The sequence below is a fragment of the Trachurus trachurus genome, assembly GCF_905171665.1.
Source record: "Trachurus trachurus genome assembly, chromosome: 1".
Taxonomy (NCBI): Eukaryota; Metazoa; Chordata; class Actinopteri; order Carangiformes; family Carangidae; genus Trachurus; species Trachurus trachurus.
Genome location: NC_139891.1, coordinates 23,385,272 through 23,406,529, shown reverse-complemented (window position 1 = coordinate 23,406,529; position 21,258 = coordinate 23,385,272). Strand labels below are relative to the sequence as shown.

The window sequence follows — 21,258 nt, the reverse complement described above, 5'->3', positions numbered from 1 at the left end:
TACCAGCATCTCCGTCCACGACAATGACGCTACAGGAGGGTTAATCAGCTGATTTTCAGCGAACAAAATTGACCAAAAAATTACACAGTTTTTAACCGTTAAAAGTCGTTGAAACTACGAGCGACAGCAGAGGGATATTCAAGTCGGACATGCTTTATTGGGGTAAGCACGGATTACAACGCCGCCGCATCGCGCTAATGTATATATATTAGCGCTATTTATGCTAAGTCAGTGGCTGCTCGGCTAGTGTCAGGCCTGTTTGGTTGCTTTGTTCACAGCTTTATTATTGTTATTTTATGGCGTGTTTATAACAGCAGCCTCTGTCGAGTGGGGGTCAACCATCTCCGTCGGCAATAGCTCCGAGGGCCATGTTTTGTTTTTGTTTTTTGCTAAGCTGTCAGACATAATACAGATATTATTCAACGTTACAGCCAGCGTTAGCATTAGCTAGCCGCCTGTTTTTCCACACATACACACACACGACAACCACCACAGATAGCGGCCGGTGGTGCATTTCACAGCAGCAGGGTTTGATTTATAATGGCTCAACGGCGTCGCTGTTCTCCTCTGTTGTCGAGCCATCGAAAGAAAAAGAAAGATTATTGAGAAATACGCTGCTACGCATTAATACCTTCGTTTTTCTGGGTTATGACGTTGTTAAAGCAGATAGCTGATAGATGAGTCATAATGTTGGAGTGACGGGAGAAGGGGAGTACAAAAACACCACAATATTTGGACTGCCTGTCATAGATATGTGGATGGATTAAATTCAGCTTGATTATTTGTTACTTTTCTGTTTCAATGCCCTGATGATGAATGATGAATTGAGACAGCCCAGAAGAATAATCCAGACATATTTTGGATGTCTGAGCATGATATGTTGTGTTGTTTTTTAAGGAGGAGATGTATGTCCTGGCTAGATTCACTGATAAAGCCTGGACACTGAAACCATAAATTACTGTTTATTGTTTTGTATATCTTGGAAGCTTGCCTGTTTTTTTTTCTCCTTTCTTTTCTTTTCTTTTTAAGGTGACAGGCTAGTAGCAATTCTTGAATTTCTGTACTTAGTGTCTTATAAGCCCATGTAGGCTGGACACAAAAAATGTGCATGACACTGAAACAAACAAACCAATCAATCAATCAATCAATCAATCAATCAATCAATCAATCAATCAATCAACCATATACTGTTAAGGAGTGCTATGCACATATGTGATGTTTATTATGATTAACTCTTTGTTGACTTAGATTTGAATAATAAATGCATAACTCACCTACGTTTTCCTGCCTTCACCAGAGTGACCAGGACTCAGGTTTCAAATAGCTAAGTCTATGTCGTATTAAAAATGAATTTAGACATCTCAAATTGTAGTTAAGAGAAATTTGCATAAACTCTCATTATTATCAAAATGATGGCCAAAATTGAGGCAAATTTGTTACAGAGGAAACCCCTTGGCTATTACCACTCTTTTAGACCTGTTCATTTTATCAATGGAAAATATGACATATTTGTACGGTATTTATACTTAATATTATTGACAAAACAACTTTAAAAATGTGTAGTGCTGTTGAGCAAAATGAATGTTCGATTGAAAAGTAGACATCCATGTGTAGGCTACTTGGTATGGAAGCGAATATGTCTCATAATGGTCAGTCCATGGAAATATGAGCTCTGTCTAATATATTTTTTTTAATTTTCCAGTTATAAATTGTTTAAAATATTAGTACATGAGAAAAACTAAAAACTATTGAATGTGTTCATCAAAACTAAAAAAACTAAACTAAAATAACATATTAATCAGATATAATTATTATAATTATTAGTTAATTGATGATTGATACTAATTGGCAAAAAATATATATTTGTTCTATTCTTGTTGTATGTTTTTTTGTTTGTGTGTGTGTGTAATGATTAAGGAAGTTGTCGAACGGTGTAAAATGCCTATTTTCAACTCAACAGTCCCTGCCGCTGCCTGTTCAGCTGAGTAAACATGTTCTATGTTTGTATGCTGGCAGTGTTCAGCCACCGAATGCAGACAATTGGTGTACTCTGACAGTTGGGGGTGAAAAGACCTCTATACACTACTGGGACCAAACAGTCTCATGTGTTCAGTATGGTGTAAACAATATAAACAATTTGAGACATCACAATTGTGACATGTGTGTGTGTATATATATTACAAGACCTGTAACTGTATTTTAAAAATTCTTTCTGATTTGTCCTCTACAGACCGTCATCATGGACAAGATTTTGGAGGGCCTCGTGAGCTCCGATCACTCTGTTCCAGTGAAGAGGGCCATTGTGAAGAAGGTAGTGGAAGCAGCAGAGAAAGAGGTGACAGAGGAGCAGTGTCAGGCCCTGTTTACTCTCACCACCAGGCTCATCTTACTCGGTGAAGATGCCTTCCAGAAGCAGATCGGCTCCCAGGTCCTGGATGCCTATGCACGGTACCATCGCCCAGAGTTTGAGCGTTTCTTCAGTAAAGACTTTGTCCTCAGTCTCCTCCAGCAGGGCTACAGCCAGCTGGACCACAAAGACCCAGCCATAATAGACTACATTCACTGCTGCCTGCGGCTGCTCATCAGCTGCCCCTCGGTTCTGGAGATCTTCAGCGTGATCCAGGTGGAGGTTTTGAGGATGGTGTGTGAGCGGCCGGAGCCCGTTGTGTGTGCCCGCCTGAGCTGTCTCCTGTCTGACTTTGTGCAGTGCATCCCCAGAGACAAGTCAGGCGTTTTGTTCTGCCAGCAGCTAGTCAGGACCATCAGTTACTTCCACTGCTTTTCCAGCCAAGAGCGGGAGCTGAGAGAGTATGTAGGCAAGGTGACTAAGGTTAGCACGCTGCTGCAGAACATCTGGAAGGCTGACCCAGCCACTCTGCTTCCCTCACTGCAGGAAGTCTTTGCCATCATCTCTTCCACAGGTGAGACATCACCACACTTTTTTATTCTAGAGCAGAGTGCCTTTATTATTCTGTAGGTTTAATATCAATTTCATATTCATCAGCATATGAACACATTTAGATATTTTGTTAGATTGATTGCTAGATGTGTGTCTATTAGCAGTAGAGAAGACTTAAAACCCTTCCACCATAAATCTTGGCAGGGCTGTTAGCACATGATTGAGCATCCGGGAATAGCTTAGCTTTTTTTCATTTTGGTTTTCCGAGGCCTGCCAAAGTCTGACTTTGATCCACTGGCTGAATTCTCTCATATGGATAGGTTGGATATAAATCAAGTCACATTCACTATTATTGGCACACTGATTATTTTCATTTTGGAGGTGGTTGCTTCATTTTATACACGTGCAATCAGTGCAGTTACCTTCAAATCCACGGATTCAAGAAGTGCATTTCCTCATGGACAAATATGGAAAAGTATGTGCCGTGAAGATGTAGCTGATTATAGCTGCACTTCTTTTGTTGATGGTAAATTTCGGAGTTGTCCTGAGTCTACTGTGCAGTGTTGCTGGTGACTGAACTGCAGATCAGCACAAAATAAACAAACAGCAGGCTTCAGTTTCAATTAAATAGTCACAGCGTGTGTCAGTGAGCAATGTGAGCAGAGCCTCAGTGGGTTAAAAGGTCATTCTGCCTCTGTTTCAGTGACATTTTCCAGGTGTATTGCGCTTCTAAATTGCTGTAGTAATAGATTCAGTATTTTGTTGGTGGAGAAGATGTTGTCATTCTGTCCCAAAGAAACAAAACACTCTTTTTTTTCTTCTTCTTTTTTTTTTTTTACACATATTATTACACCAAAAAATAATGGACACTGTAGAAATTATTACAAGATAACATCAAGAGCAAGCGATGGTGTAGGATATAGTTTCATAATGCGACACTACTTAGCCTAGCTGTTAAAGCAATTTTACTCTCTGCAGCTGTATTATAAGAATAAGAAGAATCCATGTAATGAACACAAACTGGTCAAGCTTTGGATGTTTTAACTCAAGTCAAGAGAGTTGTCTAATTGCATTGTTGTCCATGTTGTAAAAAATTACCAGTTGTAATTATGTTCCTCTTTAATTGTGATTTGCATCTCGCAGACCCTTCCTTTGACCCATCCATCGCCCTCGCCTGCCTGGTCCAGCACATCCCCATCCAGATGATCACAGTGCTTATCAAGAGCCTCACTACAGACCAGAATGTCAAAGATGCAAGCATGACTAAAGCACTCTGCAGGTAACCTCTTTTGAGACTGTGACTATGTTTTTTTATTCTTTATAATGCAGACAAATTATGATCTATATTTACTCAAAACGGTTCCGACATGTACATAAGTTGGAGTTGCAAATTTTTTCTGCATGTTTGCTTAAATTGGTTTCACATTGTCTGAAAGAAATTGCAGTACTTTGATATGCTTAATGCTTAATAACATTTCCGCACATTATTCACACTTCATTTAATGTGTCTGTCTAGGATGATTGACTGGCTTTCTTGGCCTCTGGCCCAACATGTTGATACCTGGGTTATTGCTCTGCTGAAAGGACTCGCTGCAGTTCAGAAGTTCACGATCCTTATTGATGTCACTCTGCTCAAGATTGAACTGGTTTGTATTGAGAACTCCTTACTTTAATTTATTATTGACCTCAGGAATGAGGAAGTTTATGCATCTTTATAATCCACACAAATGTTAAAGTACAGCAATAACTAAGCTAGATTGCTGCAATTCCTCTTAAAGGTAATATAGGTTTGTAAAAAAGGACATTACTTGAATTATTGAAACATTCCCCCAACTGTGGCATAAAGATTTCTTTTTAACCAACAGGTATTCAGTCGTCTGTGGTACCCCATAGTGCGGCAGGGGGCGCTAACTGTGCTCTCTCACATGCTGCTGAGTTTCCAGCACTCTCCTGAGGCCTTCCATTTGGTAAGGGGTCCCCTGTCTCCTCGCAGCCCATTTCCCACTCATGGCCACTTTATTGGTTTTCTCATTTTCTTCTCCTCTGGCTTAAATTACTTCAAAGCATAGACTTCTTCTCCCAGAACCCCAAGCCCTGCAACGTGCTCCCACTAATGATGTGTGAAGTGCTTAAATGCCGAGCAATGGCCCTTGAGTCGGCCAATTTCATTAGTATCTAAAAACATGAATCGTCTCAAAAATACTCAGCAAATGAGTCCGAACCCTCTGTGGGATTCCTTATGTGCAGCTACCCTCGGGGCTGACCACACTGCAGATTTGTATGATTAATATTAGTTGTACCTTCCAGTGTTTTCAGCACCGCAGCGTCTTCATCATTTTTCCTCTTCTCTTCATCCCTCGCTGTCTCAGGTTGTTCCACATGTGGTGCATCTAGTCCAATCCTTAAGGACGGATGGTCTCTCTAACAGTAAAGCGTTCCTGCTGCAGTTCACCGAGCTCATACACTGCATGATGTACCAGTACTCCGGCTTCCCTGACCTCTATGACCATATACTAGAAGCCATCAAGGTAAAGTGCAGGAGACCTCATGCTAGAAAATGTTTTTATTTATAGGAAAGTATTTGTGTGTTTTGCCTGCCAGATGCGTAAGAGTAAAAAAACCAAACCTACTCATGCTTGATGTTAATTTTCCATGTTAAACATTTAGCCAAGGGGCCGAAGTTGTTCTGTGTCTAATTAAATTATTTGTATACCTTCTGTCAGGATCTCCCAAAACCTGGAGAGGAAAATATTAAATTGGTGTTGAATCAAAGTGCCTGGACATCTCAGTCCAATTCATTTGTGTCTGGTCTACTGAGGCAAGCCGGGAAGTCTGAGACAGGCAAAACAGGCCTGATCAACCTGGGGAACACCTGTTACATGAACAGCATCATCCAGACCCTCTTTATGGCCACAGAGTGAGTTATTCAAACAGACACAGAAGGACATATGTATAAAGTTGTTGCATTGTTATGTTTTGGTGAAACATGAGGGTTAAACGTGATTATTTTTTCAGTTTCAGGAGGCATGTTTTATCATTGCATCTACCAAATGGTTCGAACACACTAATGAAAAAGCTTCAGCTGCTCTTTGCTTTCCTCGCACACACTCAGGTGAGTGTTGTCCTTTGTAGCTGATTCCACAAAATATTGATCACATTGAGGCTGTGTGTGTTTATGTCACGCACGTATGTATGTCTGTGTCCTACAGAGGGCAGCATATGCTCCCAGAAACTTCTTGGATGCATCTCGGCCTCCCTGGTTCAATGTGGGCTCTCAGCAGGACTGTTCTGAGTACCTCAGGTTTCTCCTAGACAGGTACTGTGGCGCTCCATGCAGACTGGGTGAATCATAATGAGACAAGTTTGTTGGTGCATCATTTGTGCATCACTGAATGCAGAATGTGTGATTAAAGCCATAGCTGTCAAGAACTCAAGGCACATAAAGCATTGTGAGTGTTGAATGTGGATGACTGGAGCTTACAATTTGACTGGCCATTTTGTAAAGAAAGAGTAGATGTGGTACACTATTAAATTATAATCAGTACACAGTAGTATTTTTCCCCAAAAGACTGATTGTCCCTGTCTTATGTCAAGGTTACATGAAGAAGAGAGAACACTTCAGGTCCTGGAATCAGCTAAGCCAAAGGTTGCCTCCCCTGTCGATCCAAGCAGCAAAGACCCAACAGGCCAGGCTTCTCCAGAGCAGGGTGAAGAGTCATCTTCGGCTCCTGCAGAAACCAAACCAGAGAGCGATGGGAAGACTTTGACAGAAAGGATGTTTGGTGGGAAGTTGATCACAGGAATCTGCTGTATGCAATGCAACTGCATCTCTGAGAAAGAGGAGCCTTTTACAGACCTGTCTTTGGCCTTCTGTCCGTCAGCCACCGCTCAGAACGGCCCTCAACCCGAGGGGCCCTCGGAGGAGCCCAAGGTTCTCTGTCAGGGATCCGTCAATGGTGGCAGCGAAATTCCCGACCCAAACTCAGCCAAAGCCCCGGCTAGCAATGTCCAATTTGTGCCAGTGACAAATGAGCCTCCTCTCTCTGTGCCTGACCTGGTGAACTATTTTCTGGCTCCAGAGATCCTGGATGAAGACAACGCCTATTTCTGTGAGAAGTGTAGCTCCCTCCAGCGGGCAGAGAAGACCATGAAAGTGGTGTCGGCACCCGAGTACTTGATCCTCACCCTGCTGCGATTCTCATACGATGCCAAATGCCACGTCCGGAGGAAGATTCTGGACAATGTGACCATCCCACCACTCATGAGACTTCCAGTACACGCTCCTTTGATGCCCGTGCAGTGTTCCTCCTCTACCTCTTCTCCTCTTCAAGTGGATTCTCCTGAGAGCAGCGAGAATCTGGCCAAGAAGCTCAAACCATCCCAAAACGACGAGGAGGAAGAGAAGGAGAGGATAGATGGAACAGAGCAGATAATCGGAGGAGGAGAGATGCCAGTCCTGTCAGTGCCCTACGTTCTCAGCTCAGTGGTGATGCACTCTGGCATATCATCCGAGAGCGGCCACTACTACTCATACGGTCGTAACATCAACGGAGCAGACGGGACACAGCATCCAGCCAATCACTTTGCCCTCAAGGAGGATTTGGGGAACGGCCAGGCAGAGTGTAGCCTCTCCACTTGCTCAGCTCTTTCAATTCCCCCCCAACAAGGAGACGTGGTCCCTAGCGGTGTCCAGGAGGCTAAGGATTGGCTGCTGTTCAATGACAGCAGAGTGACATTCACATCCTTCCAATCGGTGCAAAACATTACTAATCGCTTCCCCAAGGACACAGCTTATGTGCTTATGTACAGAAAACAGGAGCTACTAGGGCAGGACGTAAATGGGGGAGTGATGGCAAATGGAATGAGATTGAATGCTGAACCTCCCTTGCAGAAAGAATTGCTGGATGCTATTATCAAGGACAACAAGCTGTATTTACAGGTAAGCGAAGGTGGACAAAAGAAAACATTCTCATCCAACACGCAGGCATTGTGGCACACATTTAAACTACAACTAAAACCAGTAAATGCTAAGTTTTATTGGATATTCTGCCTGAATATTTGCTTATTCTCTATGCTTAACATGCATTTGACGTATAATGTAAATACCACTCACCCCCTCTAAGTGTGAGGTTATTATGAATGTTGAGGACCGTGCAAGATTCCCTCATTTAGAAAATGGCTGAGTGAAAACAGACCGAACCTTTACAGATAACTAAAAGCCTTCACGGCATGGGACTCATTTTTTGACTGCACTTGAAGTCTAATCTGAACTGTCCTGTTATAAGACATGAGGTGTAATTTCACGAGTCATTGAACTGTGCTATGTTAGGTTGACATTCCACCACACTTGTACAAGTAACTAAAGGAAATGGCCTCTAGAGGGCGCTGGAACAGTGTGAAATGACACCAACTGATATACTGTCAATCACACAGACCTACACCATTGCTTAATTAACTCTTTGGCATGGCATTGTTTTTGTTTATTTATTTAATTATTTATTTAACCTTTATCCAGGAAGAGATCCCTTGAGATTAACAATCTCTCTTTTTTGTTGTGCACACCTTTAAAATTTAGAAATGTGAATAAAATGTCACCTTTCTTCACCATTTCAATAGGAACAGGAGCTGAATGCTCGGACCCAGGCTCTCCAGGCCCCTTCATCTTCCTGCTCATTCAGGCCCAACGGTTCAGATGACAATAACCCACCAGGGAGCTGTGGCCCATCTGGTGGTGGTGGAGGAGGAGGAGGCGGGGGCTTCAATACCATTAGCAGACTGGTGTTCTGAAAGACAAAAAAAATGCTGCAGGAAACCTGTATGAACTGGCACTACAGGAGTTCTGGACTGCTTCGTTCAAGAGCTTGAACTGTCATATCATAGATGTGCATATAACTTCAGAAAAAAAGAGCACTGAAATGATCTAAGAATACACACACGCACACACAAACATGCACATACACACATAGAGTATCTGTACTGATCTCAGATTTGATTATGACTAAAATGGTTTTTATACCACAGTCATCATTTAATATTTTTATTTTAATTTATTCAGGTTGTTTTCCAATGCGATCCGAGTATTGTAATCTTTCATTAATCTGTCAAATTTTAAAGCTTGAGGTGGAAAACACTCACTGGTGCAGGTGTATTCTCTCCCTTAAATCAAATAAATATGATGAAATATAATTTGATTACATTGAAGTAACTTTAGTAACCATAAGCCTCATAATAATCTTTACGTTACTTATGATAAAGATGTGAAATCAGTTCAGTCTAGAACAGGTTCATGTCGTCTGGCTTGTCTTGAGTGTTTCTGATATTACCTCACACAGAGACAAACACACAAACATATGCAAACACATGCATGTGCAGTGCACAGTACAGAAGAAAGTATTCAACTGTAAGATAAACTGATTTTGATTTGTCATAGTTCTGACAAACTTTGTTTACTTTTCTGATTTGCATGCAGCAGTTTTTCTTCACGAGCTGTCGAGTTTAATTTTCAAGATATTTAAATCTTTTTTGATGTGTGCTTTGGTGTTTTATAGGTTTCATATTCCATGCAATAAATGTACATATGTGACTGAAACATGATTTCTGCATAATCATGGAATACAAAGTATATATGGAGAGTGAAATCTATATATGGGAAATTTTCAAGATAAAGGCATTTTCAATAAGAATATTTAAGGCTGTTTTCACACTGTTAGCTCGTGTGATTTACAGAGGACTCAATTGCAAACTACTTGTTTAAACAGATTTGACAACAGGTAACTGTTTGGCAGCATATTTTGATGTATTCCTCTGATTTGATCATTCAGGGAGACTTTTGTGTTCATGCTGGTTTTATGTGCCTTTTGATATTTAATGCAGACTTTTTGAAGAGGAAATTCTCTGAATTTACACCTCAGCTGTACTGTGTTAATATTCACATTGGCTTCACCTTTCCCTCCAGTAAAAACAAATCAGTGTTTGTTAGATGTCTTACTTAACCAGGAAGGTAACGTAATTTAAAGTGTTTTTTTGGACAAAGCGGTGGGCAGATGTTAGGGACTAAACTATAAAATGTAATATTACTTATATGGCAAGACAATAACTGTAATAATAATTGGAAATTAAAAATATGGAAGAAAATAGATTAGAACTAGATTCGACCATGGAAACAGGAGTAGCAGACAGTGTCTGGAAACCATTTGTTAATTTCTGTCGAAATGAACTCAACACCAAGGTTATGCTGAACAGCTGAAGTGTATCTAAATGTCCATGTTACAGTCATACAAATTTGAGTTACTTTATTATCCCCAAAGGGAAATTCATTAATTATGTCATATTACCATAGATTGCAGCATTTCCACTGCAGGAACTATACTGACTATTTGGAGTCGTCTGTAGTCCCACATGTTAACTACTGTTCATGATTTCTTGTCTTTGCAGTTCTTACAGACCTTTCTGTTTCTTTCAGGAGCTACATTTGAATGTGGTGAGATGGATTTGAAATTGCAAATAATCCGTTTTTAATTGAAATTCTTCAAAATGAAAATGTTTAAATGTTATATTTAGCACATTACTGAGATTGCAGACCTCAAAAATTACATAAAAGGATGACAATTTTAGTATGTAAGTGACTATGCTGATTAAAAAAACAACTATGTGGTTTCATAATTCATCAAAACAAACATGTGTATCCTCTCATTTGTTGCTTCGATTGCAAAATGTTTCTGTACAAATGGAAGTGCAAATAGACAAAGCAATGACTGAAAAGGGAACTGTGAAATCACATGCACTCACTATTCCCACAGGCATAGGACAATTGACAGTTATGTTGCAGCTGTAGCAATTATTTGTGAAGGTGCCATTTTTGCTAATATGCAATTGATGTGGAAAAACACGGCAGTAGGTTCAAAGCTTTTAAAGGGCATTTGGAAAAAATCAATGACTCTCAATTATTTATCAACCAAACCATTACATTTCTGTTGAAATGTTAACTCCGGGGACTGTGATATTATATGGTCTCTTCACATTTAAGGCCACATTAGCATTTTGTAATAATCACAAAGGTTTCCATTTAGTGTTGGTGCAATGACATGTACGCACAGCAAAGTCAGATATCCTCAGTTGACCACTTGGATACTGTAATGTCCACAAACTAAAGATGTATGCACTTGCGAAGCACACCAAGGGACATTAGACGAAGACATGGCTTAACAGATTTATGCAAAATTTCTGAGTCATACAGTCAGAATAATTTCAGGAAATCTGATACATAAGAGCTAAATACTGTATGGTATTGTGGAAGAGAATTCACTGACAGGAAATTGTGTATTGTGTCTACAGCCTTTAATTGCTCGCTATTTCTTCATCGGTAGGCCTACCCAGGCTGTTGAAAGAGGTAATGTGCCTGTATAAAGGCAAAGTCATTCATCATAGACTTGCAGGGAATCCTTTGGGGGGGGGGGGGGAGTGTTTACCATTACAATAGCATTCCAATAAGATTCCTCAGATACCGATCCAACTCCTTGGGAAGCACGTGTTTCTTAGTGGAACAGATCAGTTATGGATGCTCTGTTCGACCCAGGAAATTGATCAGGTTTTGGGGGCGGCAGATCAATATTAAGCTTATAAGCTCTTTCTAACCACGTATGTGGTGTGGTGTGGTGTGGTGAACAATTAAGCCAGGACTGGTGTAAATCTTGCCTTTGCAACACATGAGAATGTAGTTCAAAAGACATGCAAACAATGGTAGAGAATCTGTTGGATATAGTTAGTATCATGAATAAACCATTAGATCAGAAAACTATATAGGCCTAATTAAAAACACATAATGTCATTTTATATGTTTTTTTTATAATTATAAAGAGACCAAATAAATGCACTAAACTAGGCTACACTTGGGTATACTGACATTATGAAAACATGCCATGATATATGGCGCGAGTTTTCCTGGGGGAACACATCAGACATAATGGATGTAGCTAGTAAAGACATGCAATGATTTGTTGGGACCTCTCGGTTCACACTGAGGTGGGTCCTTTCTTTGTCCTTTCTCCAACTGTCTGAGCCCACTTTTTTGTATTCACCCAAATATGCATTTAGCTCTATTGCATCATTGTTCATCTACCAACCCGCCCTTCACTCTTTTGTTGTTTTTTTTGGGACGGAACGCAAACGATTTTGAACTACATGTCCCATGGTTGAAGCTCTACAGTTTTCCCTGCACGCCGCCGCCTCCCCTGTTCGTCCTCCAAACTAGTGGTCCAAAACTACACGAGTTATATCGACACAACTTCCGGCTTCAACTTTCAAAACAAAATTGTCGGCGACTAAAAAGCGCTCGTAGAAGGAATGTGGTGAAATTAATAATACTACTTAGGGGTTGCTCAGTTCTGATTATGAATAGACTGGAATAGCTCAATGCGTATTCGCGAAATGCCAACAATGCAGGCGACTTCAAATGTCAGATTTTGGCCGTAGTCGTTTAAACAAATAGAACCAGGCATTTTATTTTGAAAGCAGTGCCCCCTCACTTCCGGTATTTCAACGGTTCGGTTCGTTAGCTTGACGACGCCATGTTCCAGAGAGAGGAGGCGGGTGAGTTTAGGGAAAGACGGAGCCACCCTGTCAATCACAATTAAGGAACCATGGGAGTAAACTGGTAGGGAAGCTCGGCGGAACCACTGTGTTTACGGGTGAAGCTTGGTTTTAATTTAGGAAGAAACGACAACTATGCACCGGTTACACTGTGGGACGGACAGCTACATTTAAAAAAAACCTCGCCAACTAGGAATCACGCTCCACTTTTGACGGGGAATTAGCATGAGGCGTTACATATAACAACAAAAACTTAGCGACTTTCACTTGGCTGTGTCTGTTTTTTTTTTTTTTTTTGCCCACACAGCGTTGCAGTTTGAACAAAAATACACAAGTCAGCGTTGATATTTGTACAAAAGGCGGTGCCGCAGAGGTTTATATTCACTCCAAGATCAGGATATATCCGTGTGTTTGACTACAACTGGTGGAAAATCTGCTCTGTGCATTTCAGACAACTGCCCTGCTGTCGGTGAGTCGACTTTGGAAGAAGGAGTGTTTCAAAATACACCCTACTACTACTACATTTTAACTTTTCTTTTTCTTTGTGTCCGCGTCTTTTCTTTTCTTCTTTTCTTTCAGGTACGAGAAGACACTCCCAAAAACAAACGAAGCCAAGCAAGCCAGCAGCAATCTCCGCTCAAACTCCAGGGAGAGCAAGAAAAAAGAGCAGCAGATATGAGTGGGGGAGATGTGGTGTGCTCAGGGTGGCTGAGAAAGTCTCCTCCTGAAAAAAAGTTGAGACGTTACGTAAGTGCACTTTATATCCTATTTGTTACGTTGTAATAATAAAGTTACCTGTTACACGAAGTACACCAAGCTTTTTGCTCTCTCTCTGCTGGGTGTCTTCATGTTCATATGCACGGCTCCGCACAGTGACAGGCATGTGTAGGCCTCATCTTCTCTACAACAACTTGTACTGTGTGTGTGTGTGTGTGTGTGTGTGTGTGTGTGTGTGTGTGTGTGTGTGTGTGTGTGTGTGTGTGTGTGTGTGTGTGTGTGTGTGTGTGTGTGTGTGTGTGTGTGTGTGTGTGTGTGTGTGTGTGTGTGTGTGTGTGTGTGTGTGTGTGTGTGTTTTTAACTTTCTGAACCTGACCCAGTGTTTGCGTTTTGTCTGAGCACAGTTTGCCAAGTAGTCGCTGCTCACAATAACAGTGACATAGCAAATTAGAAGGTCCGTGTTTTGCTGAGGCACACTTTACAGGGGTGGGGGGGCACATGGCTGTTGTTTTGACACTTTTTTCATCAGAGGACAACCTAATCTAAGTCTTCTCTTTTTTTTTTCTTTTTTTTTTTAACTTTACGATCAGTTCTTCTCACTACATTCCCCAATGAGCTTCTGATTTTTCGTTGACCAGTAAAACACAATGCAGTGATTACCTTGGGGAGTAAATGCTTGTGCACACAGTCAGCACTCCTTGTGTCAAAGGTGGTAGGCTACATGGTCACACCAAGGGTTAAATGGCTTACAAAACAACTGGGGAATACATCAAAGGATGGCCACTTCCTGCAGCTCTCAAACAGTGTGGTTGTAGAGAGTCTTCAGATGTGTGCAATGAAATATCATTTTGCCACAGTTAGTGTAATGATTAGTGTTTACTGCCCTATACTGACTGACTAATCACTCATACACATGCACACATGCTATTCACACAATGTTACATGGCTCTAAACTATAGTGAAGACATAACATATTTTTCATACTAGCAGTGAATTGTCATTGTGATTTGATGCTTTTTTGTCACCCACTTGGAAAACCTTTTCAATATTCTGGTGCAAAGACAAATAACTTCAGTAGCACAATGTTAACTGTCAAGTCTACATGCTGTCCCTGGTGGATCAGTGAATATCTCCAATATTGATATTTGGATTATGTAGACCGCAACTTGAGAATATGTTTTCACAAAAAACAAAGCTCCAATGAAATGTTTTCTCTGAAAGCGATGAAACTAAAGTCTTGCTAATACTACATAGAATCACTCATTTGTGGCAGATTGATTTCTGCGTAAACGAAGAGGAAGTCTGATTGTGAGAATTTTTGTTGTAATTGTTGTTTTTTTTATTATCGGGTAGTAATCATCACTCACGGCTTTATAACAGTAATCAGACACATCTTATTTACCCTGTGATGGAAGAACAAACCATTATTACCATCAGTGGGCAGCCTTATTTACAGTGTGGAGTGGATGAAAACTTTTAGTTCCCACTTCAACATGTTCTCACTTCTGCATCACTTGCCCCCCCCCCTCCCAAAACAAAGCGTTTGCTATAATGACCTGAAATAGTTCTTTCTCAATAGAGTAAACAACCGGCTGGAGGAGGACTTAGCCATTCTCAAGAGGATATGGCAACTAGCGCCTCCAGTATTATAACTGTTCTGGGCACAGTAGCAGTCAGAGAATAGCCAGGAGGCCCTATCTTGTGTATGTATGAGGACCCCAGGAAGTCCTCTGATACTGGTTTGGTACAGAGGAATGTTAGTGGTTCACGGCTGATTCGCTTACATTATTTTTTGTTTTCATATTTTGTGGTAATGACCGTTCAGGGTTGTGCCTGTGGCTTTTTATTGTTGAGGAATTTTGCATTTTGAAGCAAGGGGCAGCCATTACAAGTCCGTAAGATAAAATAACGCAACAGGGGAGACCTCTTATGTACTTTTTATGTGGGGTTTAGAGACCCACACCACTGTCTACCCCTCCATATATATATTTTTTTGGACCAGATTTGTCAGACAGGAGTGTGTTCTCGCGGCCCAATGTATAGGCTACATAAAAGCTAAAATTAATATGTTAGGCCTATTGTCCATTGACAAAATACTGATTAACAGAATAGACAGTGATTGGTACATGGTTCCCCTCCCAGAAGGAGGTCATAGTGCTTGATCACATGAGACTGTGTAATCCGTAGAAGTGCTGACTGTCCTGTTTTTGGCAGATGACAAATTGTTCAAATGTTACCTATCTGGGAACTCACCACCAGCTGTTTGAGCTGATGCTCAATAAATAGAGAAGTTTATTCTCAAAAATAGAAATCATTTAGCTGGAAATGAGGTATTGTGGTTTAAGGCTGGAAATTATCACAGTTTGAGGGCTAAATTTAGGAATAGATTTAGTGTTTGAGTAATCTGGGGACATTTCTTATTGGATGACGAGTCCCTGTTCTTTGTTTGATTAGAGAATAATGTTGTCAAGAGGAAGCACTTGCTAGAATGTAATTACTTTTTGAGTTTACTTACTTGTGTGTGTGCCTTATTACGCACAGTCCTTATTTTGGTAGTATATGGTAAAATGTTAACGTAAGGGCAAGGTATGAAAAACTTTGTAGTCACATCTAACTGTCTGGGATTGTATGCATACATGGTGCCTTGTAAATGCTAGTGTGTTTGGTGGCTATGATGTAATCTCGGTCGTTGATGTTTGTGGGATATCAGTCAACGTGAAATCTTGATGTTCTCGCCACATTTTCGCAAACTTTTTAATCTCCACTGTTGCTTCCTGTTTAAAACATAGGTGATACTAGTTTCATGATTGCTGCTTCAGTCGTTTGCTCTTTTTGGTTAGTCTCATTAGCTATTCTTTAACTTGTTTTCCAACAGCTGGTCTGAAGAGGGACCTGTTTAGGAATTCACAAAACACTTGATTGAACACTAATCAAACTGGAAATAATACACACCATTTGAATTGTCTGAAAACATTCTTGGTTTTTCGTATATACATGTTAGAGAATAAGACAAGTTGATGTCTTCTCACAAATGAAATTGACATTGGCCAAGTCATGCTGTTGGCTGTTGAAAGTTAAGCCAATCTTCTGCCTGCATGTGATTTTTGTTTTTTGACAATTCACTCAGGTTAAGTACTTTGACCCATCGTCGGGACACATGTGGCACACAGTGTTAGTGAAAAATATTTCCCACAAATGTGCATATGACATGAAAATCATTATGATTTTTCCCATCTTTGACATGTCAGACCTCACAGTTTACATCTGTTACTGAATGATCTAAAAATGCTCCTTTTTTTTTTTGGCACCAGCGTCAGCTCTCTAAGCCTCATTTCCAGACAGACTGAGCAGCAGTTCACTGGAAGCCGGGGCCCCTGCTTACCTGATTTACCACTCAGGGCAAAGTTTGCCCTGAAGGCTCTGCTGCTTATTGGTGGAGCTCAAATGTGAAGGTAGTTCAGCTGATCTGTCTGTGTCTGAACAGCTCCAGTCATCATGGGCTTGACACTCTGCAATGTTGCATTGTTGGCCTCTTTCTATAGTACCAATGAAACAAGTGTGAACAGACAATACTCAAACAAACGCCCAAATTTTGGTCACCATCACCTGATGTTAGCCAGTCACAGATTAGCCATACATAGACCATGGATTCCTAAAATTGATACAATCAGAAAAAGACGTTTTAATCTTTTAAAAAATGTCTGTTGAGATACAGACACAAAATGGGATCGGTGTTTTTCTTTTTCTCTCTCTCTCAGAGAAATGAGAGTGGTCAGTCTGGCCTTTGTCTCTTCAGCGCCTCAGTCAGCATTTGATATACACATTATAGGCAATATTGTGGTCTCAATAGTGGAATAATTCATTGCTGCAATCAGAAATCTGTGAGAAAGAGTCCAGACTCTCTTCCTTTAATGTCTTGTTTTACAGCAAGTGTGAAGATATCTAACCACAATTGCTTTTGTAGGCCTTTCCCCAGCCAGAGTTTGTCATAACTCTGGCTGGTTTTCCGTTTCATTGACACTGCATTTTCCATCTGGTTCTCCTTTTTGTCTTTCATTTCTCTTACCTCTCAATCTGTGAATTTCTGTCGAGGTCCACTTGTAAAACCCTCTTCAAAGGAACGGTTTGAAGACTGGTATCTTCAGGACATCTGCAGTGTGTTATCACAGGGACTTGAGGAAATGCAGGGATGAAGACACAAGGTCATGTTTCAGCATCACTCTCAGAAGAGATGGTGTGCATGTGACAATATTGCTACATCATATCATGATAGCAAAAGGGGGTGATGCTTTGTTGAGACACTGAAACAGGAACAATAGGTAAGGGGATTGTTGGTGCATCGGCTGCGTACGTAGAACAAAATGTACAAGTTGTCAAAATGTTATACTTTGAGACATCTCGTCTCTGCTGTTTTTATTGAAGGAAACTGGAACCACAGACTTGTGATACTGACATCAGGAGTGGCCCACCAACCCAGTTCTGTGTGTTTACAAGAACTGTTCCTCAGCTGCTTTCAAGAGTTGTTCCCTAAACACTGCAATACCAAATTTTTCATTGTCACATGCTCCCATTTCATCACCTCACATTTAGTCTCCATCTTAATTCATTACAAAGGCAGCATGTACCCACAGCAAAACAGATTAGGATTTTGTTGCACACTTTGTCCAGCCCTTAATAGGGCCTCAGTGCTGGAGTACAAGGCTACAGGGTAGACCGGATGAAGGAAAATATTGAACCCTGAAGGTCCTCCTCTGATGGCTGTAAAGGGAGAGTGAGGACGTACTACTACATGCTGCTGGTCTTGATTCCTCTCAGCTGGGAGAAAATGGATTTACAGTATACAGCACATGACCGTTAGCCATTACTTTGTCTGCGGCTAACTGGGAACAATTGTCATTTTGCAAACTGCTGAAGAGAAATATGTATGTGACGGCGCGGTCAGACGAAAACAAAGGCATAGCTTTTTGATTAAGTAGAGGATTCATTAAATCTGCTTAGCAAGTGGAACAGAGAACAAACACTCACTTTCTGTTAAACCCCCCCTCCCCTCCCCACATGCTTGAAGAAACAAACAAACAAGCAACCCGAATGGGATGCAACAGAGGGGTTCTTGTGCAGCATTAGCCTCTTAGGCTAACAAAGAAAAGAAAATCACTGGACCATGTCCTGACCAACACAGCTACACTGCGCTCCATTTGGACCGAGCAGACCATTGCTGTGTGATCTGCCACAACTTGAAAATGGATTGCGTGTGCCATTAATTATTTAATGTCCATTACAAACAAATAACCATTAAATATTAATATCTGTGCTACTACAATAGTTATCCTCGCCAGTCCACTTTTGTTCGAGACACAGAATATCATTACCTAGTTATACATAGGCCTATCAGTTTCAACGTACCTAAACTGACGCCAAAGTTGGACTGCAATGATGCAACAAATACAAATCATCAGATTCTGTGCTGTTTAACTCTGCAGTGGCATTTTTATCAGTAGAGTTGGTTGTGTGAGACTGAACACTATTTTCTTTTCCCAGGAATATTCTGTGAACTAAGTGGTTGTTTTAGTCTTTGTTTCAAAAACAGAAGAGAGGTGAACATGATTGTGATTGGTCTCCTTTTTCTTCTGGATATTTATAGTGTGTAGTAAGCCTGAAATCATGCCATTGCATCACAAAGAAAAACACACAACCACCAAAACAAAACAGCCAGCAACTGACAAACCCGTCTGAGAGTTGGCAGCACTGTGAGCACATTTCTTTGCAGCCGTAAATCATTTTTCATGTGGATTGCAGGTTAACACTCAGTGCATCAGAGTTAAAGAAGTATCGTTAATATTATCTACTTGCAAGAGCAGTTGATATTGACTATAGCATCTCTGCTAACTGTTTCCTCCGCAGGGAAAATCTAACAACAATTGTTCCTCCCGCGCATGATCATGTTTTGATTCGGAGTGCACAGAGAGGAGGGGCTGTTCATAGATGGTCTGTAGCCAGTGTGTGTGTGTGTGTGTGTGTGTGTGACGGGGGGGGGGGGGGGGGGGGCAAGGAGAGGTTGAGCAAATCAATGCACTGTGTACAGCTCTACTGTGAAATAATATCTTACCCATTTGAAAAAGTAAAAGAAAATAGAAAATCAATATGTAGTTGTGAATGTTGATATTGTCATGGGCCACCACAGAGCATAAGAAGCACTGAGATGATTGTTTAGGCGTCTTGTTAGCTCTTTTATTCAGAGGTTTACTGGAACACAAACGTAGGTCTGTTCGGTTCAAAGCAGTGAAATTGACCTAAAGGACACTTTAAAATGGCAAAGTGTGTGATATGTGAAAGTTGTGTTTCACTAGAAAGATAATGGAGCGGAGCATGAATCATTTAGAAACTGGCTGTTGGATACGTATATTCATTCAGATGTGATTGTATTTTTAATTTAAATATAGATTTCCTGGATACTAGTACATTATAAGGATGCCATGAAAGTTTCTAAGATTTACAAACAAGGGTCAGTACAGCACACTAGCATTTATAAGTGCACTATTAGTGTAGACCAGTTCAGCGTTTACCACATATGTAGCGCTTTGTGCTGATTCTGCACGATTCCCCTCCGAATGTTGATATTACGCCATCACACCCTTCTATCAACTTAATTTGTTGCTTTAATGGAACAATGAGATTGTTGAATTGAATTGGTGGGTCAAGGCTGAATGAAGCATTTTGTAAACAGATGTGTCTCTTTTTGCCTGGTGCAGCTGTTTACTGTCCTCTGTGCCAAGTCACCACAAAGCAGCGCAGGGAGCCACTGCAGAGAACTGGTGCTAATGCAGACTTGGTTTTTGCTGCTTGAAACACGGCGGGAAACGGATTCAGAGTTGTGTTTTCTATTGGAATATAATCCTGTGTCCAGCCATAAAATCATCCCTTTGTGCCATTTGTCACTGTGCCAATTCGAACAGTTCCAAGTGCTGCTATTATTAAACACAGATGACAGAAAGTGTTTGGCAAAGCGAATAATACACGTCATCATTTTTGTTTTTCATGTCTTACAATTTAGCCTGACCATTCTCCCATGCACAGATTCAATTAAAAGCTCATGAAGTTGTAGAGATAAAAAAAAAATTTAACTCTCACATACTTGCTTTGCATCGTTTCAACTGTTAAACTAATGACACCAGGCAGTAAAAATAGTGTGTGTCACTCACTGTCATAAGTCTGCTTTCTATTTCCAGAGTGTAGTTGTAGTGTGTTGTGGACGTAGAACAGGGCTGGTTTGAGAACACAGATGGCCGGAGATGGTCGACACTAACCAGACAAAAAGGCTGCAGAGGTCTCGGTTCCCATCAGCTTGATGTGTGTGTGTTGTCAGAGGGTTGGGGGGGGGGATAAACAGAAGTTGGGCCAAATTTATGATAATGTGCATTCCCTGAATGCTTGCAAAGCAGGGGGAACTTCCTCAAGGCTAATGGTGTGGTGTAAATATGTATGCAGCGAGTGCAGATCAGGGATATACTGTACCACAATAGCAATCAATAACTTTGTCATCATTGTTGAGGGGAGTGAAGAAAAAGCGAACGGGGATGAGAAAGAGTGGAGTGCTTCTCAGAGCAACACCATTAGGCAGCCTCCAGTGAGAGCAGCTCTCTGTTCTCTCCTTCTTTCTTTTCCGTTCCCAGTGCTTCTTGGCAGCCACAGACAGCAGGAATGTGAGGTTGCTCAGTGCTCCTCTTTGCTGGTCTGCTGGGGTGTGAGCGCCTGGTCCCGGGCTGCTGCTGCTGCTGACCCTTCAGCTCAGGCTAGGATGGGCCGGACTGCACTGCGCTGCACTGCACTGTGCAGAACAGCACAGCACAGCACAGCAATGCAATGCACTGGCCAATTGTTGTTTCTGCAGCTCTGGGAGGGAAGAGGAGCCGCTCCCTGGCGCCCCAGCAAGGCACGGCCGCCCCTTCCTGTGTGAGACGCTGATGGCTACCAGATGGTGGGTGAAGAGAGAGGAGGAGGGGTCCTGTACTCTCTCTCCCTCTTCTGTCTTCATCCTCGCTCTGCCTTTTTATATT

General features: G+C 41.2%; 2 protein-coding genes across 3 annotated transcripts in view; both read left to right on the top strand.

Annotated features, from left to right (window-relative positions):
* Positions 1 to 10,525, top strand: usp38 (ubiquitin specific peptidase 38). The gene is made up of 11 exons (XM_083984552.1): positions 1 to 162; positions 2,231 to 2,921; positions 4,043 to 4,178; positions 4,416 to 4,545; positions 4,765 to 4,866; positions 5,269 to 5,427; positions 5,623 to 5,816; positions 5,915 to 6,011; positions 6,109 to 6,215; positions 6,494 to 7,838; positions 8,516 to 10,525. The coding sequence occupies exons 2-11, from the start codon at positions 2,240 to 2,242 to the stop codon at positions 8,684 to 8,686; spliced, it is 3,123 nt and encodes a 1,040-aa protein (XP_083840678.1). The 5' UTR covers positions 1 to 162; positions 2,231 to 2,239; the 3' UTR covers positions 8,687 to 10,525.
* Positions 10,526 to 12,514: 1,989 nt separating this feature from the next.
* Positions 12,515 to 21,258, top strand: part of gab1 (GRB2-associated binding protein 1) — a 50,859-nt gene continuing 42,115 nt past the window's right edge. For both annotated transcript variants that reach the window (XM_083979980.1, XM_083979979.1), the window contains exons 1-2: positions 12,515 to 12,956; positions 13,067 to 13,234. In XM_083979980.1, coding sequence (XP_083836106.1) covers positions 13,163 to 13,234 — 72 coding nt within the window. In that variant the 5' untranslated portion in view covers positions 12,515 to 12,956; positions 13,067 to 13,162. The remainder of the gene's footprint in view (positions 12,957 to 13,066; positions 13,235 to 21,258) is intronic.